This window comes from Acanthisitta chloris, unplaced genomic scaffold, assembly GCF_000695815.1.
Source record: "Acanthisitta chloris isolate BGI_N310 unplaced genomic scaffold, ASM69581v1 scaffold3684, whole genome shotgun sequence".
Taxonomy (NCBI): domain Eukaryota; kingdom Metazoa; phylum Chordata; class Aves; order Passeriformes; family Acanthisittidae; genus Acanthisitta; species Acanthisitta chloris.
This window is the reverse complement of record NW_008669701.1, coordinates 5244-31933: the sequence shown is the minus strand read 5'-3', so window position 1 is coordinate 31933 and position 26690 is coordinate 5244. Positions and strand designations below refer to the sequence as shown.

At 37.9% G+C, this 26690-nt stretch overlaps 1 protein-coding gene across 1 annotated transcript in view; it reads right to left on the bottom strand.

The window, feature by feature from the left end:
* SEMA5A (sema domain, seven thrombospondin repeats (type 1 and type 1-like), transmembrane domain (TM) and short cytoplasmic domain, (semaphorin) 5A) overlaps positions 1 to 22686 on the bottom strand; it is a gene marked incomplete at its 5' end in the record, with an annotated part of 93539 nt that extends 70853 nt beyond the window's left edge. Inside the window, 4 exons of the mRNA XM_009073404.1 lie at positions 3538 to 3681; positions 5750 to 5931; positions 11692 to 11809; positions 22479 to 22686. Coding sequence (XP_009071652.1) covers positions 3538 to 3681; positions 5750 to 5931; positions 11692 to 11809; positions 22479 to 22686 — 652 coding nt within the window. The remainder of the gene's footprint in view (positions 1 to 3537; positions 3682 to 5749; positions 5932 to 11691; positions 11810 to 22478) is intronic.
* Between the last annotated feature and the right edge of the window lie 4004 nt (positions 22687 to 26690).

Below are 26690 nucleotides of genomic sequence, written 5' to 3'. Positions count from 1 at the left end.
AGATATGAGGGAGACCAGTGGACTTAATGAAGCCACATCCACAGCATCTTCCACAGAAAAGGCAAACATTTGCACTCAATGAAAATGTCATGACAGTATACTATAAACTCTATAAACTAAGATCTAGAGAGGTTTTCAGCAGCTTCAGTGAATATTTCTCATTCAGGAAAAATCAGAAATTTGTAAGCCCCTAAGGAATTCATCAGGATGTCTTCCATCTTGAGACTTCACTACAAAATTAATTTATGCGATTAGCAAATATTGTTAAAATGTTATTTTTACTCCTTCTTCATAATCTGTCTAAATGCACATCAGCTGCACTTTTGACCTACAAGGGGAATTTGCTTTGTAATATGAGTATTTGCTGCTTTCAACTGCTTTCCACTCCCCCACACACCACTGAGCAGCAGAACATGCAGCAGCTTAACCTATCTTCAGCACTTTAAATTGGTAAATACTGCCATTGATTTCAAGGGAATTGAGTAGCAAGCAAAGAGCTGCCCGATATATTAGCCATGATAGGATCATGGCTTTCATGAGGTAAAACAAACATAACCTAGACAAACATGTGGCTCTTAACGCATGGACAAATACTCTCAAGCTGAATATGCATTCATTCACATCTGCAGGTAAATTTACCTCAGATATACACTATCTTTTCTGTGTTTGCATTCTATGGAGTTATGTACTACATTTCTACTGAAATCACTGTTTGTTGAAAAGCTGTATCAAAATTTGGCACAATGTTGGCTGTGGAAACTGAATCCTATATTTATACCCCTGAACATGTCAAGGTGATTAGAATATGCACGTTTGTAGAGACAAATCCACACAATGTGCAAACAAACTAACTCAAATTTTTACTAGAGACTACCCATATATTCATTTTACATATGAGTCGGATCAATAAGAAAGCAAAATGTTAGACTCTTTATAAGCATCCATTAATTTAAATGAGAAAATCTGAGAAGTTGCTTATTGGCACTCTGGGTAAACGTTTCTTAGGAGTTATTGCATGTGTAATGCTTTTTCAGCCTGCCTAAATGTACTGGGTTCTATTTGCAAAAATGATTTTGCACTGCCATTGGAATTACATCTGCACCAAAAGGAGAATTAGGACTACTGTAAATACTGGTACTCCATTGCCCTCACAGCTCAAAATTCTCTTCAAACTGTCAGAGCCGGTGAGGACACCCAAAAAGCCCCAATCACCTTCATCTGAGACCTCTACCCACACCCATGTACCCAGGGGCTTTATTTAACCTGATCCTAACCCTGGCCTGTGGTTTAGCTTCACACCTGGACCTCTCTCATTGCCATGATATCAGCTAAGATCTAGACACTTGGCTGGATCTGGCCACAATCTACAGGTTTGCCTCACTCTCCTGCTGGAGGTGGTGGGATGGGACCTGGATGGCAAGTTTCACAGGACTCTCTGCTTTTTACAGCTCTGAAGTGATTTATCCAATTACTTGGTTTAAGACTGACAAAAATCCTGGAAAGTAACTGATGCCTCATTCCTCTAGCTGTACAAATTATTTGATGAAATTTCTTAACTTATCACACCTTCTGGAAAAAAATAATTAAAAGTACTTAAGAAAAATAAATTAAAAGTATCAGGACATAACATAGATGACAAACAAAACCAGGGTAGAGGTCAGCTGTGAGCAAGCTGTGAATGAGGAGAGGAAGGTGAAGGACCAGTGAGAGGGAAGAGTGCTTGAAAGAGACAGGAAACAGTGACAGAAGAGCTATGAGAAGAAAAGACATCCTGCAGTAAACTCACAGGCATATACGTCCCAGATTGCTGCTGAACTGGACAAAGAGAAAGGACAAATAACCTTCAGGCTAAAAAACCAAAGCAACATAAGCCTGTTGTTCCTTCAGAACTCTTAGATACCAAAATTCAATCCTTCTGGGCTGCTATTATCTCAGCTCATTGTAAGTACCACTTTCCATTTTGTAACTGCTTTTACAGTGCACCCATTGTCTTAACACTGAACATTTTCTCCTATAATTCATACAATATTTCTCACGGTTTTCTCTATTTCTCTGAAACTTCTTATTGGACTTTTATTCCATGTTAAACTAAGATGAACAATGACTACTAGCATCCATAGTCCATCACCAGAAAGTCTATCCAAACTAAACAATTTTCTTCTATATTCAGTCTCATTGTGTCCTGCCCTGGACTGACCTCTCAAGTTCAAGAAAATCAATAACTGTTATTCATGCTGGTACAGAGCTAAGTAACAGCAGATACAATCTATGTTTGGTGGTGATGGCTTTTTGGATGGGCAACCTATTTTCAGAAAGCAATTTACAAAATAGAATGCTCTCCTCTGCAATGAAATGGTAAATATTCATGGCTGTGAAACAGCAAGAAGCATTCACATGTTCTGTGATACTGATCCTTTACATTTAAGAATTAGAAAGACCAGATCCCTGGTGATCTGTTAATTCATAAATGTGTGATGCAATCTTTCTTCAATGAATCTCTTAATATGAAGAAATGACAGAGCTGATGTTTAATTAAATGCCTCACTGAAACTCATCATAAAGGTTACTGAATTTTATTTTCATGCAACAGCAGTATAGTATACTACATCATCCATACAGAAACACTGAAGCAAGCTGCAAGTGCATATTGAGATGCATACATCTCTTGGAATGAATGACTATAGGACTGCACTAATGCCATTATTCTGCTATTTAGCTTTCTGGTATGCCTCTGGAAACAACATAATGCATATAAGAGCTGCAGTTTATCTGAATATATTCTAACTTAATTTAAAGAAATATTTAATTCCTATTAAAACTGCAAACACAAATTAAAAAAATTAGAGACATTAGGGTGTGTGTAAAATAGAATGAAAGGCCTGGACTTGACATTCTGAGCTAGTGACAAAATACTCAGTCCAGTGCAAAAGCAGTAGACGGTGAAATAAAAATCTGAGCTGACTTGATCAGGGGTTAACATATATACAAATCATTAAAAAACCACCCCAAGCTCAAAACCTTACTAAAAAATATTTGAGTTCAAGGTGTATTATATTTATTGAAAGGAAAATAAAGCTCCGGAAACTTCCTTTCATGCTATAGAAATGCTTAATTCATTTACAACAGAAAAAAATGAAGTCACAGCATCAGTAACATAGTATTGTGACCTTAGTGTATTTTGCTCTGAATTCCAGGTCTTGAGGCTGGGTAAGTTACAATTCAAACACAATGCAATCAATTTTCAAGGAGAATCAATTTTCAGGGTCTTAAGGGACAGCTACACATTGCTTCAGCACAATTCTCTGGCGCTACCAGGAGCTCTCAGGTGGCTCAGGAGGGATGAAGCTAAGTGAAAGATGAAAAAATCTGCTGCAGACCCACAGCCTTGTTAGTGAGAAAACTGCTACTGTGCAGCAGTGAAGTTAGAGAGTGAAAGGAAAGAGAAGAGAAAACCAAGGCAAGTAAGGGAGAAAATGTCCTGTGGAATACGACTGAGCAGAAGAGATTCAAACAGACAGTAGAATAAAGAGAACTCACCTCTCCTCACGGTTCTGCCCCACACAGACACGTCCTCCATGTCGAGGGGTTGGATTGCTGCAGGAACGCTGCCGAACTTGAAAGCCTATTCCACAAGTGGTACTACAAGGTGACCAAGAAGTCCATGGTGTCCAGCCTCCATTTCTGGTAGAATAAAAAGCTCAGGCTCTGTCATCTGTTATACATAGCGAATGGCTGATTAGGTGTGACTGGCAGCAGAATCTGGCCTATTAATATTTCTGTAGAAGTCATTAATACTGCATCGTGTTCCATTCCTTCAAGAATACTGAACCAAAATAAAGGTGCTCTCATCATTCCATACTCCAAGCTTAGCAATCAGCAACTATTAAAACTGCCCCATTAAATAAGAAGTACAAAGCTATGAAGGTTTATAGTTGCTTTTGATCACTTTATTCTGGGTAAACTTCATATGCAAACTCCTCTATCAAAGTTCTGAAGATAATTTTTAATTACATTTCATTTTCAGGGAGATTATAAAATGTCAAATTTTGCTACCTCTGCTGAAAGTGATTAAAACCTGGAGAAAAAGGAGGCTCTGAGGACATCATATTGTTCTCTACAACTACCTGAAATGAGGTTGCAGTGAGGTGGGTGTTGGTCTCTTCTCCCAGGTAACAAGTGACAGGATGAGAGGAAATGGCCTCATATTGTGCCAGAGAAGGTTTAGACTGGATGTTAGGAAAAAGCTCTTCACAAAAAGGGTTGTCAAGCATTGGAGCAGGCTGCCTAGGGAAGTGGTAAAGTCACTGTCCCTGGAGGTGCTTAAAAGATGTGAAGATGGGGCACTTAGGGACATGGTTTAGGGGTAGACTTGGCAGTAAAGGGTTAATGGTTGGACTCAATCATCTTAAAGGTATTTTCCAACTTAAATTATTCTATGATTCTAAAGAAAAAAAGAGCAATAAGTGTCAAAATGCATTAGGTTTTCAATTTGAACAGGATATGCCTATAATTTATTTGTAATATTACCAAAAAAGCTAAAAGAATTCACATGTTCTACCTTGCATTTGTGAACTTCTGGAAAAGACACTCCTGGCCCTCCCCAATATATTGTTGAAAAAAATATGATACATCAAACATCTCATATGGAATTCCATATCCTGTCCTAAGCAAAAAATGATGCACTTCAGTTTCCATAACCATTTAATGGCTAGATGGCAGTTTCTGTACTGGTAGAATACAAACAGAAATCAAGGAAAATAAAACTAAACCAGAAGGAGTTGTTGATGTTTCATCATAAAACCAAAAGTTAAAATGGCGCCTTACGTGATTTTGAAACCACATTATTTTAACAATGAAAACTAATTAAATCCAGTAAAAAAAAAGACACGATTAAGTAATTTATAAAAAATACTACCAATTTAAATCCCAATTTCAATTGGAAAATTTAAAATATTACTTATTTAAACATCTTGGCACCTTGTTATTATAAAAGTTGACAACACAGAAAAAAAAACTTTTGGAAAAAATAAATCAGCTATCACTGGTAATACAGGCAAAAAACTAAGCTCTCTGTCAATGCAGTGTCTGATCTAAGTGGTAAATTGAACAAAATCTCTGGATATCCATGAATTCTGGGAATCAGTTACTAATATAGCACTGTTAACGGAAGCAAGATGTTAAAACACTAGTGTAATATTGCTAATGGTTGAATGTGAATCAAGTTTCAAATTCCCTTCTAAACCTAAGAGCCAACAGCTGTTGTTTGACTGTTCAGTATCTCACAGCAAGCTTGTCTTTTCTATCATTTTCCTGTCATGATGTTATATACTATATTGATAAATTTTTAACAATTTTCCCAAAATTGACTATTTCCAATTGCAGAGCTTGCAATTATCTTGTGCAGAAAGACAGTTTTATTCACTACCATGATGTGCCTCTGCTATTTAACTGAAAAAAAGACGAAAAGCAGAATCACTGAAAATAAGAATACACCAGTATGTAAGTTTCATCTTGCAATAGAAGTATGTATGTTTTAAACATGAACACAGAACTTGAAATCACTATTTGCCCTCTGACTTGTTCTGTCTCTTACAAAGTCTGAGAGAAACTTTCTAATATCTCACTTGGCCTTTCATGCCCAGAACAGGATCAGTGGATTTCAGATGAGATTTCAAAGGCTAGGTTTTACTCTGATTAAGTAAAGAACTTTTCAACTACAAATGATAGAACCTAAAATTGTCTTGTGTACCTGGAACAGTTGGCAATCTCCATGGTTGGTCCTTCACACAGCCAACCTCCACACTGAGGAGCAGGACTGTCACACACACGTGTCCTGCAGAGGCAGGAGCCGACACTGGCACCGTCAGTGTGGGTGCAAGGCTTCCACTGTGACCATGTTCCAAAATGTCCATCCACTGTCAGATTCCTCATCTAGAAGCAAATACAACAGAAAAGCTTACCCAAGGCCTGACAGTTGCTTCATACAATCTCTTTATCTTGCAGTGTATGGAGGTTCAGCCTTCAGCCACCACCAATAAAAGCCTCCACTGGAGAGGTATACCTTCCAGACAGCAAGTTCCCTTATAATCTCTATAGTTGCATAATTTACACAACTTCTGACTGATCTGAGACACTGGATGCATCACTATAGTAATAACAGTATAGTTGCATAATTTACACAACTTCTGACTCATCTGAGACAGTGGATGTATCACTATAGTAATAACAGTAATCACAACTAATCATTACCTTTCGCAATCATGCGTGTCCTTACAAGAGATCAGTGAAAAGTAGTTTCACTTTCTTGAGTATCTTCTGATAGCAGAATCCCCTATTTGCTAAAATTTCCTGGATACTGACTGTAAAACAGCATATGTAAGAATGCTTGTGGAAACCCAAATATAGAAAAAAGGAAGAGGCAGCTGAGAATAAGAAAGAAATGAGGATGAAATTTTTTGTTATGAGGATGACGAGACTCTGGAACGGGTTTTCCAGAGAAGCTGTGGATGCCCCATCCCTGAAAGTGTTCAAGGTGCTCAAGGCCAGGCTGGATGGGGCTTTGAGCAACCTGGTCTAGTGGAAGGTGTCCCTGTCCTTGGCAGTGGGTTGGAACTAGATGATCCTTAATTTCCATTCCAAAAAAAAAAAACATTCCATGAATAGTCCAGGGTAATAAACCTGGATAAATCAAACTCAAATCTCCATGATTAGTATCTTTTTTGACAAAAGATTTTGAAGCACTTAACACGTAGTACCATTTCATAAAAGTGAAGTGTGGTTTTAAATATGACAGTCTCTAAATATTAGATTTAATTATATGTATAAATCCTACAAAAAATCCAAAAAGCAGCACCTAATCCTATGTGATGAGATGGTTTACTCCAGAAGAATTGAATTCTCAACACCTTTGGCTGGAAGGATGAGATGGTTTACTCCAGAAGAATTGGATTCTCAACACCTTCGGCTGGAAAGGTCAAGATCATTCTCATCCTGACTGGAATGTATCCATCAAGCAGCCATAATACATTTAATAAGGAGTCTTTACTGTTCGGCTGAAACAAAATCAACCAATGGAAACTGCAGCAGCCTCCATGATTACTGGAATTTCTAAAGAAAATGAGGAGGGACATGGGGAAATCAGCTCTCAACAAACTTTGATATTATTAACGCTTTTAGCAAGGTATCGACATTGACAAATCTGTGATCAGGAATGGAAATGATGGCCGCTTTGTCACTTAAAAGCTAAAGGATTTGCCTTTTGATTGACACATTTTAGCTTTTAGTCAAGGCAACAGTACTAACAAGTGCAGGCTAAATAACATTTAAAGTCACTTCTAGTTAAAAATATGCATGTATCAGTTGTAGTCATCAATTTTTCATCAAATGTGTAAGAACATAACACTTTAATATTTGCTTCTATATTGAAATAGGAATTACAGTTCTAGATTGTCATGATTGATCTGAAATTTTATCTCCCTTTGCTATTTTTAGTATTTTTCACAGATATAGCCCGTCCATGGAACAGTTATGTGTATATTCTGTCAGCTACAACTGACATAACCATAATTAATACTTTCAAAATTCTGCTGACAGCTGTTTATTGACACTAACTCACAGACCTTTGCTCATGCAGAGAATACACTCTTGGTTTTCATAAGACAACAGGAAATACTTCTTGTTAAGTGAAAAGTAAACTCATTCTCTCTTACATTGCTGGTCTAACAAATATATAGTCCATAAACTAGCAATTATATATCCTCAATCTAATTAATGTCAGAGATGTGAAAATGCCTTTACTGTTTACTGTTTCTGTGCTGCACCAAAGCATCTTTATTGTTGCACCTACAATTATAAACTAAAGCTACAGTTGTCTATGGTTACCACAATTTATATTAAGTGGCAGGGAAAGGATATATAAAACACAGCTGAAAGCTTGATCTCAGAAAGATAAACTGATGGCAGGTTTCTCTTAATTTCTTTCCCCTGCTCCTGCAAAGATCATCACACTGCAGTCTCTGCTGTTCCCCATAACTCACCTGCTCTGTCTCTGCCAGTCTCTTTCTTTCAGAAGTGATATCAAACAATTTCATCATACGACTACAGGAAAGCAAAATGTACTGACAAGGGGCCTTTTAAGCCCTCACCAGAATCTATGCCCATTAACCTTTCATGATCTGACACACTTCAAGGGTAAAATCTCAATCAATCAGACTATATGGCTGTACTATCCTGGCATGGCTACGCTCTGTTTTCCCTCTCTACCACACTGTTTTTCTCACCTTTTTCCTTCTGCAGATACCTCTAGACCTTTCTTCCTTCCTAATGTTCTCCAAATATCAAGCTTTGTCTTGAGCCTCTACGCACCCACCTCATCTTCCTGGTTTGTGCCTCTGCACTTTGAGTCAAGGTCACATCTTCAGTGACTCACTTCTCAAATCTGTCACGAGCTCTTTGGTTTGAGATTACTTAGTGTACAATTCAGTGAGCCTGGAATATTTTCTGAAGCTGCTAATGAATTCAGGTAAGATCCTACACTATACTCTTTCTCTGAGCACAGCTGTAAAAATAAAGTCATTTCATGCTGCAGACTTATGTTAAAAAAAACAAACACCAAATATCCCACCCCGAACGTTTTTTAGAATCATCTTTACTTTCCGTGTAAAAGCTCTTTGATACTGCCAGTGTATTTTTCAGTGAGGGACTGCAAATGACCCCACTGAAAAATATTTTAGAAAAAAAGAACCTTCACTACTATTAAAAATATTGGATGAATATATTATTCATCCAATAGGGACATCTGACCAGATGGAAGAATCTCAGAGTAGATATATGTGCCATAGCATTAATTACTATCTACATTTGTGCACAATTGCTGTACTCAAGCCAACTCAAACAATAACCTAAAAACAAAATTGAGAACTAAATCGAAGCAAGATAACCAAAATAACCATATTTTTCACAATTGATCTTCTAAGTTCAGAGAGGTGGTAACACAGATGCTCAGCTACCTCTCCTAGTCCTCTTCCTGCTCTACCATGGCAAGCCAATAAATATTCAGATGTATGAATAACTCTCTAGGAAATAATTTCTCAAAGGCAACTGGTCACACTTTTAGTTCTGGGCTAAACTAGTATATAAATGGACCTCTTTCTTTGATCCAAGTTTAGAAGAAACTGGTGCTGCATTGATCTAGCAAAAATTCTAAAATGTTAAAAAAAATCAGTGTAACTACTAGCAATGAAGGTATTGGAACCAACTGGAACCAAAAGAGAGAGGGTAGAAGGTTTCTCATATTCTGTAATGTTCTGCCTGCAGTGGTGTCTTAAACATATACAGCACATGTTAAAAATGCACATAGCTCAGTTGTCTACAAAATTAAATTCATTACATCTTGGCTTACATATCCTGTGAATACAGCACATAAAAATGCTATAAAAACAAATACTTGAAAGTGTCACTGAGCAAAACTGTAATCAATTGCAGTTTGCCAGAATACAGTGTTATTTTACAGGAAAGTTTCTATGAAGTTTTCAAATCTGTTCAATAATGTGTTACTTGATGTTCAGGGGTTTAAGACAGTAAAGGGATAAACCCACACTTTTCAATTTAGATAGATAATTCTAAAATCTTACTTATAAAATCTCAATCTGTTCAACTACAAAATTTCTTTGGAGGTTCACTAAATCTTTGCATCTCTGATTGTCTTACAGCTATAGATGAATTTCTGAGCAAGCCTTAGGTACTCCCCAGCTTTGATTAGAGTGCCATACCCTATGCAACTGCCATATAACAGATACTAAATAATTGTTTTTCCATGTGAATGGAACATGATTGAATTCTGCTTTCTAAATCATTCCTCCTTCCCCCTCCACCCTATCTTACTCTTGTGTTTTATAACAACAAAAGAAAATATGGACTAATATCAGAATTCAAAGACTGAGCACAGCAGGCAGACGGCTCATGCAAATATCAACCGAGTAACACATTTCAGTAATCCTTCTACACAAAGCAACCCAACTAGGCCACCAGCAAAGCCCCCATGTAACCATTTAGCCTGTGGGATTACAGCAAGGAGACATGGCATACTTCACATACTTGGAAATTAATTTAGTGTACAGTGCATCTAGTTACTTGCCAGTCGGGGAGGCAAGGACTGTGCTAGTCACTGAATCCAGACTTTCTGTGAGACAATGGCTATGTCTATATTATAGCAGGTGATATGCACATACACTGCAAATCCAGAAAAGAAAAGAGTTGGTGCTGAAGACTTGACACATACACCATGTGTATTTTGTGGGCTTTACTTTGGACTTGCTGTGGCCATAGATGAAATGCCTAGCAGTAGTTGGTGCATTTTTGCTTTAATTGCACCTGAAAGTAATATGGCTTGTGTACTTCAAGACCGCTTTGTGATGAACCAATGAATAGCAGATGGAAAAAATGGTAGTATTTGTCCCAGAGTTGTTCCTGATTTCAGCTCAAATGCTAATGCAGATGAATCCAGGACAAGCCATTTTTATTAGGTCTCTGTGTGGGAGCATGGATGCAAAGGACAGGATATAAAAACGATAAAAAAAATTAAACTTTTTTAAAAAGGTTTAAAAAATTAGTATTTTTAACAATCAAACACACACAACCAAAACCCAGGAGAAAGTTCTTAAGGACCTCAGAATCAGTGTAGTGATTTGCATCTGTGAGGCCGCTGTAACACACGTAGAGATCACAAGCCAAAGCTGGATGAACTTTATAATAATTTTGCACATCTCCAATTCATTAAACAAAGCCCAGTGTAAGAGAGAGGAGTGTCAGTAAGGTGTTAAAAAGAACCTGTTAAACACATGGAGATTAGAACATGAATGTCACACGAGCATAAATTCATAGATGCATGTGCTCCAGTGCTGAGTGGGGACCTTACTCAAGAGGTCCTTACTAGCATGAAAGGAGAGTTGAGTTGGAAAGGTTCTCTTCTTGGGCAGAAGGTCAAAGCAGCGTGAGTTTCCAAAAGAAAGAGCTCAGTGGCACAAGAAAGATCCTTAACCCTTTTTTTGTGTGCTTTGGAGTGAAGGAAAAGGATGAATATTAAAACAACACTGGAACCACATTAAAAATGAGAGATATAAATGAATTTTGTTGGAGTTTTTTATTATATTACATTTATTCAGAACAATTTTTAAGGAGAAGTGTTAAGCCAGTGTAAATGAGAATACTAAGTTTATTATAATTATCACCTCTGTCATTTATGTGGGTGAGACTTAACTCATACAATTGACCCTTCCAATTCATGGATCTTTAAAGATATTTTTTGGCTTTTTATATTAGCAATAATAGTCCTAAAAGATTATACCACTGGTGATTAAACTTTTCCAAAGTACATAATGGAGAAAAATCCTGCAGAGAAAAATATGTCAGTATCTGTAGTCTTAGTGAACATTTATTTTCAAAGTGGAAACACAGACATTATAGGTGAAAAACAACTACTCTTTGAAATTAATCCAAATAATTTTACCACATAAGGAGTTTGATAAGACATAGTCAAGAAATTAAATTTTTTGTTAAAATTCAATGGGAAGACCTGAGGAAAATGGCATCAAATACAGTTTTCTGAACTTGAAAAATCTATGACATCTAGTTTTCATGCAATTCACATGGAATCAAAGGTTTTAAGAGATAAATGAATGCATTTGGACTTACTGGACACACGGTAATGCTTTGCTCCCACTGACTCATGCTCAGACTTTCTTCCAGCGTTGTGCATTTCTTCATCACCATGTCCCAGCCACAATAAGGGTCTTGGGATCCAATGCATGCACTGCAAATGAAAACCAATCAGAAAACCCAAACATTCATCTTCCTTTGTACTGACCAAAGATCTCTAAGTAACTACGCAGCATCTGTTCATATTTCACAAGCCTAAAACAGACAGCGAAATTCAACCCTGATATGCTATGGTACAGATGAAACAACCAAACAGAAGAAAAATTAATTCCTAATTAATGCCTAGACAAAACTAGGATTTCTTTTAAGTGCATAGCTGAATTTCTGCTGCATGTCAAGACTGATTATTGTATTTAATTGCTAAAGAATTACAGCACTTCATAAAAAGTATATGTTGTCTGCTCCAAGTGAAGATTTCAGTAGTTAAAGTTCTTAGTCTTTTCTATCAGTTTTGGATTTATAGATATCATCTTTGTCAGAAATCAGATGACAATATCTACTCTTTGAAAATTAATTTGAAAATAGATCAGAAGGTCTATTTGCTGCACTGGTATAGAATCTCTGGAAGTCCAAAAGGGCACCAGTGGCTGCCATCACACCTCTTACATATTATATGCTGCCTTAAACATTCCCTCCTAGTGGCATATGAAGGCACAGGTTGCCCAGAGAGATTCTGGAGTCTCTTTCCTTGGCAATATTCAAAAGCCACACAGACACAGCCCTGGACAACTGGGTCTGGGTGGCCCTGCTTGAGCAAGAGATTTGACCAGATGACAGCCAGAGATCCCTACCAACCTCAAATGTTCTGAGATTCTGTCCTCAAAAATCCTGTGTCTTGTGCATATTTCTATTTATCTCTGGCATTCTCCATATAGTTCTATGTTAACATCTGATAAAACACAGACTTACTAATTCCCTAGTATGCTATTCCAGAATATCATGATAGAGGATTCTTAGCGCTTATAAATTTCAAAGAATTCATTTCTACAGTACATTTGGCAATGTGGATTGCCAGTACTATGTGTGAGCATAGTTCCCATCTGCAAAATAGGCACAATGTAAGGGACATAATAGTCAAAACTCCATGGATACTCCTAACTAGGCTGGCAGATCAAATACAAAGCTTTTGGTTTAGGGGATTCAGTGTTCAGAAGAGAGTTCCCACTGATGCCTCTTGCAGCTGTAAGCACTTAGCATTTTTGTAACTCAGGCTGCACATGTTTCCATTTAATTATCAAGAAAGTGAGGAGGAACATTAATGCAAATTATGGGACAATTTAGGTGTCTTGGTCTTCCAGTGTTTGCAAGACATAATATCCAGTGTTCTCCTTCAGAATATCTCTGATAAATCAAGTCTTTCATGAAAAAAGGATACAAAACCAAATTAAAGTCTGGAATAATGCACACTGGCAACATTAGCCTCAAAGCAGAAGTGCTCACTTTTCTAACTTCACATTTATAAATGCAGTTATTACACTTCGGAAACTTTTGATTAAAAATTAAAATATTTTCAAGTCAGTATCCTTTCACTTAGAACCATACTCCCCTTTTGTGGGAGGAAGTTTATCCTTCTCCCACTCTGCTCATAGATCCCATTTCCTCTTTTGCTTTTGTTTCTGCTTTGTTTACCTTCCATTCAGGCAAATCAAAATGGCTTGCACCTTTCATTACAAGTCACTTAGAAGTTATAAGTAAGGCACTAATAACATATTTTGATCATTATTATAAGTTTCTGGTATCAGAATAGATCCTAGTTTCACAAAAGAAATAAAAATCCTTTTACTGCTAGGACAAAGCATGTTCAGTCACTCGGTGGATACTGAATGTGGTCATTTCAGTACCAGACCAGGTTTGCAGAGTATTGCAGCAAGATAAAATCAGGTGAATCTTTTCAGAATTCAGTTAAGGTCCACTGAACATATGAAAACTGTGATTTTAAGAAATTAATAACTCAGCTAGCCTCATGCAGATGACAAAAGGCTTAGTGTGAAGAGCTTCCTCCACAAATGAGAGGCATTAACAGTCTTTGCTAATTTTTTCTTTACACTACAATATCTAAATGAATACTGTAAACATATGAACTATTCCAACAAAGCAACAAGGAATTTCATCGGAGAAGTATTTCTCACATGGAAAACGCTAGTTTTGTCCTGTTTTTTTAATGTGCTAATTGATTCTCACCGTTATTATTATATCTAAGTCTAATTTTGTAAAAAGTTTATTTTAAATCTTATATTCAGACAGAAAAAAACCATACTACAGAATTGTAGTTCAGTACCATCAGCCTCCTTCAGTTCACTACACCAGACATATTCTTGAAATGAAGTAGGACCTGCTCTCAGGTATTCACACAACAATCCTTTTTTGCTCTCCCTGCATCACAGCTCAGAGGGTTTTCTTATCTATTTATTTTATGTCACCAATATCTCTGAAAAGGGGATTTAGTTTGTTTTAAAATAAAAGAGGAGAGGTAATATGAGGGTAAATTTGCTTAATTATGTCATCTTTTAAAACCATTTTCTTTCCTTTGAAGGATAATTTAACATATGAATAACAACAGCTAATAATTTTTATCTACTATACCTAGATAAAAACAACAACAAAAAAAGAGATAACAAAATAAATTTACAGACAGAAAATCACAGAGTATGAAAATATCAGATCTTCTATCTGAGATTTGAAAATTAAAGGGACTATTAGTCACTCAGGACTATGTGTCCTTATGAAAATTTCATATTGTTTTAACTCTTTTTAATGAATCTCTTTTTCGAGAGACAGTGGTAAGAGGGACAGCTTCAGAGTGTACATGAAATAACAAAAGAAATTATACCAAATGCCTGTCAAATTTATGTTAACTTTATATAAGTAAGGAAAGTTGAAAATTAGCTATGACTATATGTTCGTATCCCTTTCTCCTCTCAAATCTCCATCTAAATTAAAGTCATTTTAGATGCCACTGTGGAAGAAACAGATACATTTTAAAATAGGCATCAGGTCTTTCAGTTGACAGGGCCCTTTCAGATAGTGACACTGGAAGTAGCAGAGCTGGATAATACAATTGTCATCTTGTCTCTGGAAGTCTACCTTATATCTCAATTTCAGCAGAGATGAAAATCAATGTTTTGTCTGTTAATCCCAGTAGGCACCAGTCCACATCTCTAAGACTTCACATGATTTGTCCCATCACTGCTAAAACTAGCAATTTGGTGCAGAAAGGAAATTCAGGAATAGAAGTGAATTGGTTCATTCTAAGACCCTTGATGTCATTTACCTTATTGACTCAGCATTCTCTACAAAAACATTCAACAGCTTTTGGATTTTACTGATTGATTCTAATTTTGCTCCACGCTGTCACTTTAGATTTTTTACCAAATATAAATGATAGGTAGTTGAGTGACTCTCCTGCAAGGCATTCATTTGGCTGAGATGACTTGTTATGCCTATTGACAGTGATGCAACACTTCAACAGTGGATTCTGACTGACTAATAACAGAACCCTAAGTCACCTCATTCTAAAGCAAGTCAGCAAGAGCAGGTCATTTTCTTCAGCTATTTTATAACTACCACACAGTAGGCTAAAAAAACTGCTTTACTTAGTTATATTTGAGATGATTTATTCAGACAGAAAATGAGGCAGAATTAAGTATTATTCAGAGCAAAATATGTAAAAAAATCCCATACAGTTTTAGACTAAAAAGAATTTGTTATGTGTGCTCCAAAGAACAAAACCCCCTTTAATTTACAAGATATATCCTGATTTCAAAGGCGTTTTAAAATCTCCTTTTAGGCAAAGAGTATATTCCTATATGAATATACATTGCAAGTGCTAATCAGGTATCCTCTTGAGCTGTAACATTTTTTCATACAATATATAAACAAAAGATATGCATCTTCTGAGACTGTTCAATGAAACCTTTTTCTGTCCCTACCTATACACAGCATTTTGAAGAAGAGCCTCCTAACCCTTTTAATCATTTCCACTGAAATATCCATGCCTACATAGTTCCAATTACTGTCAACTGTGAGCTGACACTTTGTATACGAGGAACTGAACTGGGGTCACCATCTTATTTCACAAAAGTCAGATTCATCACTGCCAATTTGAGCAGAAAACAGAAGATAAAAGCCTGTGTCATGTTCCAAATGCACTTTGCTATCCATTTCTGAATAAATACATGAATCTGATACTAGACTTCTGTAGAAAGGTAACTATCAGTGTTTTCATTACTACTGGTTCTGTAGCTACATACATATATATGAGTGCAGTGAAGAACAGGAATCTAAAGACACAGATGAATGATGCAGAAGAACATAAATGATAGAGACACAATATATAAAGCCCTAGGAGCTCAGACTAAGATGCATGTAAAATATTCAGAATCTGCTTAACCCTTGCGTGTACTGTTAAAAAAAATCAAATCCTTTAATCTCAAACACTCTGAGAGGACTGCTGTTGCTTGCCCTTACTTGAATTTCTGTAAGTCAATCAAAATCCATTTAGATACAGCTCAATCTTGCAATATCACTGAGGATACTAGCCTTAAATCTGCAAGCTCCTCCCATCAAATCCAGAATTGTGAAAGACAACTTATAGGCCAAGCACTCCATTCTCTCAATACCCTCCCTTCTGATACTTACACACAGAGATAAAATCCCCTCACTGTTTTCTCTCCTCGAGGCTGAACAGGCCCAGTTGGCTCAGCCTATTCTCATAAGAGAGATGTTCCAGTCCTCTACTCATCTTTGTTGCCCTCTGCTTGACCTATTCCAGGAGCTCCATGTCTCTCTTGTACTGAGGAGTACAGAACTGGAAACAGTACTCCAGAAGTGGCCTCAACAAGACTGAGCAGAGGAGTGGGATCACCTCCCTCAACTGCTGGCAATGCTCTTCTTAATGTACCCCAGGATACTTTTGGCTTTCTTGGCCACTGCTGGCTCATGGACAGCTTGTTGTCCACCAGGACCCACAGGTCTTTCTCCTCAGTGCCACTTTCCAGCAGGTCGGCCCCCATCATGCGGTTATTCTTCCCCAGGTGCAGGACCCTGCATTTGCCTTTGTTGAACTTCAGGCGGCTCTTCTCTGCACATCTCTCCAACCTGCTGAGGTCCTTCTGAAGGACTGCATAGACTTCTGGTGTATTGGCCACTCCTCCTAGTTTTGTATCATCAACAAACTTGCTGAGAAGGCACTCTGCCCCTTCATCCAAGTCATTGATGAATAAGTTAAACAATACCGGGCCCAGTATCAACCCTTGGGTGACACCACTACTTACAGTCCTCCAACTAGACTGTGCTGCTGATCACAACCCTCTGAGACCTGCCATTCAACCATTTCTCAACACACCTCGTTGTCCACTTGTCTGGCCCACACTTTCTGAGCTTGCCTATGAGTAACTACACTGTTACTTACTAAGAGTAACTACACTGAACTTAGAATTCCTCAATCTTTTGGTATTTTTTAAAGCAAAGAAATTAATTACATCATCACATATGAAAACCACATGCCTGTTTTAAATTTTTATTTCTTAGCTCACTTGTTTAAAATAATATCATACTAATAAAATCTGAATTGCAAATATGTAGTCAAGTTCATCTGGTTTTCTTACAGCCTTGAAAACTAAAAGGAAAAGACATTTTTCTTTTCCTCATAAGGCTACTTTCTGAAATGCATGGGGAGCAGGCTGTAAAATTCGGGTTTGACAAAAATGTGTGCTTACAATACAACACATACATGCATAGATCACATTATAAAGAATCGTGACTAAATATTTCAGGTGCAGCAAATTGTAAGTGAATAGTATGTTTCTGATTAATTTTTGTGGGCCAGATAGACAGACACTTTCTGCAAAAACCTTCATCTTTACAGAGGCAGAAGGGGTCAAGCTCAGTTCTGTAGAGCTTGATTTCCTCTGCACTATGGGACTAATATTCTACTACTTCTGAGTGAGAAGAACTGTGCTTATTTCATAGTTCTGCTGACTTTACTAGTGTTCTCACAAGTTGACACCCATCAAAGATAATTTTGCAGTGTATCCAATACATTGAAAAAGACTTGTCATTTTTACAATGTGCTTATGATCTAGTCTTGCAGCCAGGATTATGGTTTATCCCAGTCTGGAAAATTTATGAGGATCCTGATTCTGGAATATTATTCTGGAATCACTAATTCAGATCAGTCCTCATGTAGTTCCAACATTCTAATGTAGCAGTGTACAACTCAGATTTAAACTGGAATAAAGCCTGCATAGTTTGGAATCAGAAAATCCACCTGGATACCCAAAAATAACTATTCTGGAATTATTATTTCAATTCCATGTGTTGGCAAGCTCTTCTGGACACATGAGCACCTAGTAATGGTTTAGACCACATACTCATTGTTAACTTGCATGGTACTAGTATATAGGAATAATTATTCTAATATATAGTGTGTTTATTACCAGGAAAATAGGTTTCTACTGAGTGTGAAAGTACTTTTGAGGATGCAAACTAGGGCAAAATAAAGGAATGCAACAGTGCTTGAAATACTTAATCCAGTAATCTTGGTGGAGTTCTAGGACTGAATCACAGAATCACAGAATACTCAGAATTGGAAGGGACCCACAAGGGATCATTGAGTCTAACTCCTGGCCCTGCATAGGACAGCCCCAAGAATCACACCATGTGCTGGAGAACATTGTCTAAACACCTCTTGAACTCTGTCAGGCTTGGTGCTGTGACCATTTCCCTAGGGAGCCTGGTCCAGTGCCCAACCACTCTCTGAGTGAAGAACATTTTTCTAGTATCTAGCCTAAACCTCCCCAGACACAGCTTTGGGCCATTCCCTTAGATCCTGTCACTGGTTGCCAGAGAGAAGAGATCAGTGCCTGCCCCTCCACTTCCTTTTGTGAGGAAGTTGTATGCAGCAATCAGATCTTCCCTCAGTCTTCTCCAAGCTGAACAGACCAAGTGACCTCAGTTGCTCCTCATGTGGCTTCCCCTCAAGGCCCTTCACCATCTTCGTCGCCCTCCTTCGGGCGCTCTCTAATAACTTAATATCTTTCTTTTGTTGTGGTGCCCAAAACTACATTTAGTATTCAAGGTGAGGCCACACCAGCACAGAGTAAAGTGGGACAATCACTTCCTTTGACTGGCTGGCAATGCCTTCCCTGATGCACCCCTATAAAATATAATATATAATAAGGTATAACAAAATATATATCCAAGTACCTAATAAGGTATAACCACAGTTATTTTTTCTTCTGGTAGTTAATCCAGTAGTCGTTTTAGTACTGTGCTGCTTTATTTGTCTTCTGTGTATGTACAGATTGTTAACTGATGTCTAACACTGACACCAGAATAAGAATAATGAAGTTCAGAGAGTGAAAACTTACAGTTACAGCAGCATAGCAATGATAATGCTATTTTGGAAGGCAATCTTGTTGCCCAGTAGTATGTTAAGCAGATAATGTAATAAATTATCAAAAATTTCCAGAAGTTGCTTTTTTTTATACCAGGGAAGTCACTACTTGTACAGCTTTTAGTGGATGGAACCATTTATTTACGTAGACAATATTGTCTACGTAATAATGTCATAGCAAGATTAGTTTTCAAGTCTTTCAAGTATGTGAAACCTATCTTCTATCAGGAATACCAATTCTTGACCCTTGCTTGGTAAGATTTTAAAGAACTTTGGGCTGATACAACCTTTCATTGTCCTTACTTTCAGAACTGATGCACTGAAAACTCCAGTACAAAGCATAACATTGACAAATTCAGCTGACACAAATCACTGTCATCCAGGGTTGCTTTTGAAGGCTACAGGTGCCAATCAAAGAAATCTGGCTGGTTCTTTGTTTCGGGGGACAGAGTCTTTATGCCCCTGCTACAGATCTTATTCCTTATTACAGGTGCATAGAGCCTTTAAAGTAAATAGCAAACACTGCATCTTTAGAGAGTTTAATAGTTATCTCGTCATGATAATCTTTCTATTTATCTCATGTTGTAGTTAATTACCAGGTATACAAAAGTCAGTTGTGCTTCACGCTTGGCCTAATCAACACCAAAGTAGTACAGAGAGCTGAAGAATTCATAGTGAAAACAGCTCCAGTGAATAATGCTGATGGTCTTCTGTGAAAGTTTGATAAATATGTGTGAATTGCAATCCTCAGGCGATATCAATATAATCTGGCCAGACCTTAAGGATTTTCCCCAAGGAGAACTTAATTTAGGTAACTGCTCTGCTGGCTTTCTCCTGGACTTTGAAGATGCCAGGGGTTTTTTTTGAGACCTGATTCTAAGTACTGACACATCCCAAATTGTTTTTCCCTAGCTGACTCCTGAAACCAGCAGGATTATGACAGGATGTTCAAAACTACTCAGGCATTGGCAGAAGTCTGTGTGAGATACCCCCCACCTGCCCTCCATGAAAACTGTCAATCCAAGTAACTAGCATGGGCAACTCACACACAATGAAAATATCATGACATAATGGAAAGTGCTAAGGAAACCAAACTACAGGTGTGACAACAGGCTCTGCCTGTGGTATGGTCTGCTGTCACAGTAATAAAATGTAGCAAAATGCACCTAAAACACACACACACACACACGCAAAAGGTTTAAAAAAATGAAGCAGAGAAATAAAGAAAATTTAGCCTCCAAAAGTAAAACTATAATTTCAAAGGCTTTCATTAACGGTGCTTGTGGGAGCTGAGTCATGAGCTGACTGAATCAGTGGGAATGGCTGTCAGAGGCAACAACATGTCACAGAAAATTGCTGGAGGAACAGATTTACAATATGCAGAGCATATTGGAGTGATAATTAAGGAGAGGCATAAACTACAAATAAAAGCAATAACCACATGCGTTAGAGGATAGTATGGGAACATGAATCAAGGAAGAGTGAAATAAAATTTAAAATAGACAGTCTCAAGAAAATGATCTTGACATCTAGATATTAGCTTGTGGAACAGTCTGCTCAATAGAGGGACTGAAGTTGCATTGTCTGATAACTTAGCAATAAACCTAAACAAAGAGATTAGAAAATATGATTCTATTAGGCATTGAGCACCCTGCCATTGACACAAATAGACAGAGCAGATGAGCCAGTATGTCTTCAGCCTTTTGTCTTTTTTTTAAGGCTGTTATTCATACACAAGCACGCTCTATTTATCGATAATTATGTGAAGTAGATATTAAAGAATACACATGCCCTTGATCTGGGGAAGAAACTAGTTATTATCGATGGAATTTCAGAGTATAGCCTTGGCACAGTTATACAGCCCTAAGTATGATAAATGTGATAAATAAAATTAAAATGATCCTCAAAAAAGAACCACAATGTCCCAAGACATTAACTTAGTCAAAGTTTACCCATTACTCTATTTACCCATTGCTATAGTATAGAACTAATATTTGGCAACATAACAGAAGAATGTGAGTATTAAAGCACCCAGTAATGCAGTGACTAAGTTTCAGCTGTTTCATTGACCTAGAGAAATTTATAGCCCCAAGTAAGGTAACTATAGTCTTTCCATATGCAAAAACCCAAATATGCTCGAAATACAGCATAAACCAGGAATAAACTAGTCAAACCAAAAGTAAGTTATAGGCGAGAGAAAATTTACACCTGCATTCTCCAAATAATCTGAGTCCCTAATGATAAGGAGATTCCTTATTTTGCCTGGATCACACCTGTAAAACCTCACCTTTCTTTCAAAAGAGCTAGAATTGCTGGTGAATTCTTTAACCAAGATGAAAGCAAGGATGGCAACCCTTTGGTGCAGTGAATATTTAATTACTATAAGAAAAGTCATACAACTACAAAATATATGATTGCGAAACCCCACAAGGAGTAATTTTATCTCCTTTTAAGTAAGTCATTCCAGTGGAAGAAGAGACTTACGTACCTCTGGGCAGAGAAATAAATTATCATTTGAGCAGGATTTGAATCATTTAACTACTGTTCCACTCAGTAAAATGGGAATGGCACCACTTCGTTTTGTTCTGTCTTAAAAGAAAGTTTTCAAGTCAGTCTTGTTCTCAGATCAGTGGCTTTCACTGGTCTCCTGCATGGTACCAATCCCCATGGTGAGCCAGGTCCCTTGGAAATGTCCTTCCACTGTCTCCAAGCCACAGCTCTACACCTGAGTCCTGTCATCCCCTCCCTGCTGTGACAACCTGTATGTTTCCTCTGACAGCCAGAAACATTTCTGCCTGCAAATGGTCATTGCCTTTTATGAGAGGTACAATCTTTCTCTGCTGCACAAATAACACCTCTGTGATCCTGAGTGTAGCAGCCAAGAAAAGCAACTGGTGGCCTTTCTCCCTGCCTTTAATAGCCCAGCTTTTCAAAGGAACATACAATAAACAAGCTGAAGATAAAACAAGCTGAAAAAACAACCACATAACTCTGTCACAGGTCTCAAAACATCCTCATACTTGTACAGAGTCTATCTGACATAACACAGAACAATTGTACTGAATTACTGGGACCACACATATCAGATACCTGTTTTCTGTATGAACCCTTTCTTACTGTTTCACTTAACAATTCAGAATCTGCATAATGACACTTAAATATCAATATAATTCCTTGAGAGCCTCATTCAGTCCTAACAAGTTAGTACAAGTTAGAGACAATTCTGATAACCCGTGTACACAGAAAGTCATTGCCAAGAGGACAATAAATTTGGATTACTACTTGCAGTCATTTTTCCTTCCCATTTTTCTGCAACCTCCTGCACGTATTTTTCTCCAATCAAATAAAACTAACTGATTCTTCATACCTGTATGTTTTGTAAAAGAGACATCTCTTCAGGGGAACCTTAATCACATGTTCCTGAAGGCCCACGAAAAGGACACTCTGGCTGTGCAGGATCTGAAGGCTCCTGATGGGCTCTCGCTGACTTTTCGGCAGGAGTTCAATTTCCTCGAGCAGGCAGCTGCTTGAAGTCTGGTTCATTGGGGCAAGCACTTTCTTAATAGTGCCATAGTCTGAAAAGGGAAGAGGAGAATGAGTTATAAAAAATCACATTAGCAATTCTACCTACTTGGTGTCATTCAGAGAACAAATCTTTGTCATATGCTGGATGTTTTCAATGAAGCTTCAGAATGGGGGAGTATTTTGTCCGAAGTTTCCTAAATTGCTTATAGTAATAGTACAATGAAAAAAACTTAGAAAATATTAATGGCTGTTTTCATGTGATGTAATATAATGTAAAAAATAAAAAAAAGTTTTTAGTGCAGGACAGAGCTCACAGCAGTAGTCACTAGAAAATAAGCTTTCAAAGTCTCGCTATTCTAAATGCACATTTATGGCAAGGGTTACTGATTTCAGTTTACTGGATTATACTACACTTTACCATATTTAAAGCAGTTTGAAAATCAATAAAGTCCATCATTGTCCCAGTTTGTTTTAATATTCTTTGTGTTAAAAATTATGGGGTTTAGATATGTATCACATTCATTTAATAAAGCACATATATATGAATATATGCAGGTCTTAATTGATTCTAGATGAATATAGCAATAAAATGAGGGTGCATCCCTTCTTACTTATAGCTGGATTTTGACCTCTGAAAAATCATAGCATTTAGCATTCACGCTTCAGAAAGAGTTACTCATGTCAAACCAGTGTCAGAATACTGATGAAATTTCTGATTCAGTCATGCAAAGTTTTTAAATAATTAAAAAATATCAAAGTACATTTGTTCGGAACAAAAGGATCACATTCTCACACTGCTAAATATTTCAGGTAGCTGTCTGATCAAAACAGCATTACACAATCTGCTATGTGCCAGCAATAGTAAATGTGAAAGACCCAACACTGCAAAGACACACTGAGATCAGCTCTTACTCATGTGAAGTCTCAAAAGGCTTCTCTTGTGAGTTGTTAACAATTGTAAGAGAAACACTTGGGAAGCCCTGTTCTGCAGCCCAGTAATTAATGGTTTGGTCATCACCAGCACAAGGCCAGAGGCTTAGCTGAGAGCTAGCTCTCAGGACATGCCTGCCTCTGTCTTGGCAAGAGCTGGTTTTATCCACGGCAGAGAATGCCTGGTGGCCACGTGCCTATGCCCCCACTACATTGGCTTCACCCCAGCACCTGTAGCTGGGGGCTGGCACTCCTACGTGGTCACTGTACCGTCGGGGGTAACTGGGCTGGGTGAGGGCAATGTGCAGTTCCCAAACTTTGCCAAGGAAGTGGTGAAGGAATAGCAAGTAAGAAAATTCAAAAAGGTTGCCTCAAGTAGACTCCAAAACTCAAGGGGAAGAACCAAGATGCTAATTACTGTTAAAGTCTTCTCTATTTTCCCAATGAGGACTGAATAGTCAATCTTAAGAGCTGGAGAAGTGCTGGAAGGGATGGCATAACACCAAGTAACAGGGGAAGTTAGTAGTAAGTTTATGTATAAAACTGTAACAATATAGTTAACAAAACTTTAATAACTATATAATATTAGATACTTTCATTAAACAGTCAAAACTAATTAGATAAACCATTAATTCTCCGCATATAAAATGCATTCCCCTTTGTCCAAAAGAAGATTTTGATCGCAACAAGTCATGGCTGCATGTTAAAAATCTTCTGACTCCTTTTTTAATATAATCACTTCATATAACTGTTTAAATTTTTCTCTTTTCTTGGTATAAACAAGCTTGTCAGGATTTACTATATGTAAGAGCATTTTTAAGGAAAAAATCTTTCATTAAATAACAATTTTAGTTTTGATTAAAATGTAACCTTTTTGATATAAAAGAAAAACTGATGGTTTTTTCCCCAACAACCTAGAATAGATTTATATTCAAAAACTAATTAACCTGTTGCCAAGAGTCAGTTTTGTCTCATAAAAATTCAGCTCAACTGAAAAACATAACAAGCAGTGTTGTCACTGATGACTGCTGGATGCAAAATCTTGACTATAGCTACAGCAAGTTTCAGTGTCAAAATATGGTCTGAGAAGTGCCCCCAGAAAATTCAGTGGTTGTGTGTGTTGCTTTTTGCAGGGGTAGAGTTAATTTTCTTCACAGTGGCTAGTAAGGGGCTATGTTTTGGATTTGTGCTGAACACAGGCTTGATAATACAGAGATGGTTTTGCTATTGCTGAGCAGAGCTCACACAAAGCTAAGGCCTTTGCTGCTTTTTGCACTGCCATGTTGGTGAGAAGGCCAGAAAATTCAGTGGTTGTGTGTGTTGCTTTTTGCAGGGGTAGAGTTAATTTTCTTCACAGTGGCTAGTAAGGGGCTATGTTTTGGATTTGTGCTGAACACAGGCTTGATAATACAGAGATGGTTTTGCTATTGCTGAGCAGAGCTCACACAAAGCTAAGGCCTTTGCTGCTTTTTGCACTGCCATGTTGGTGAGAAGGCTGGGGGTGCATGGAAAGTTGGGAGGAGACACAGCTGGACAGGTGACCCAAACTGACCAAAGTTCCACACCACACAAAGCTAAGGCCTTTGCTGCTTTTTGCACTGCCATGTTGGTGAGAAGGCTGGGGGTGCATGGAAAGTTGGGAGGAAGCTGGACAGGGCTTGATAATACAGAGATGGTTTTGCTATTGCTGAGCAGAGCTCACACAAAGCTAAGGCCTTTGCTGCTTTTTGCACTGCCATGTTGGTGAGAAGGCTGGGGGTGCATGGAAAGTTGGGAGGAGACACAGCTGGACAGGTGACCCAAACTGACCAAAGGGATATTCCACACCATATGACAACATGTTCAGCACATAAAGTGGGGAAAAGGAGGAAGACAGGGATGTTTGGAGTGATGGCTTTTGTCTTCCCTTTCTGAGTTTTACCCCCCTGATTCTCCCCTGGATCCTGCTGGCAGGGGACTGAGCAAGTGGCTGCATGAGGCTTGGTTGCTGGCTGGGGTTAAACTATGACACTGTGCTAGGTACTGAATGAAAAGATGAAAGTTTGGGGTTTTTTTGAGCACAGAAGTTGGAAAAATGTACTAAGAGGAAAAAGAAGCAGTAGACCATTTTACAGATGTAAATGAACCGATATTGCCTTATAGATCAGTCAGTACAGCTCTCTATCACTTGTCTAACTGGCAGACAACAGATACAGTATGGCTCATGATACATAGCATTTGGCTTGTCATCTTTTTTCTGCATGAGACAAAAATCAGGTACAAATTCAGCATATGTTTTTTGTACAGACTAATATTTCTTCATGCCACTGTGCTGGGTCTGGCATCTACAGACTCTATCAATTGCTGTCACCTCCCCCAAGAGAAGGAAAAAAAGACTACAGTCCCCCTTCCCCCATACCTACATACACATTCAACTTAGAAGTGCAGCTTTGGACAAAAGAATGTGATCAAACCCAGATATTTTGTGTTTCTTGTGACTTGTTTCTTGTAGAGGACAAAATTACAATTTTTTAATGTTTAAGTCTATGACCAGGAGATAATGGTCACAGCAGCATACTACCCCAGAATGAAATCAAATATTCCCACTTTGAGAACTGCAGAACTAATGCCTTCCCCAGGACAGCTCTCACTGTTCTTTTTCTTCCTTCTTATCTTGGCATATATTGTCTCTTCCTCACATTTCCTTTTGCTTTCTTTCAGCCTCCCAAACTATTCCTTTTTGATTTCCTGTCTAAGAGGACCAGCATTTCAACAGAAATGTTGAAAGCCATAATTGACTGAGCTTTAAGTGAAGAAGCAGTGCCAGATATCCCACACATTATCAGGAAGAAACACTACTCTTTTCAGGAGCAATGTGGGTCATATGCAATTCAGCATCAAGGATCAGAATGTTACCTGAGATCTACCACTTCCTCAGGAAACTCCCCTGCTTCTGACTTCTGTAACCTATCTTCTCTACTTTAAATTCCTCCTGCCTAACTATATGATTCTGCATGTACCACCTGGGAGCCCAGACTAGGGTGAGGATCTATTTTTATTCTAGAACTTCGACACAAGCACAGATTGAATTCGTGGCTATGTTCATCAGCCTATGGTGTGTAGCAAGGGTACATAGCTATCAATC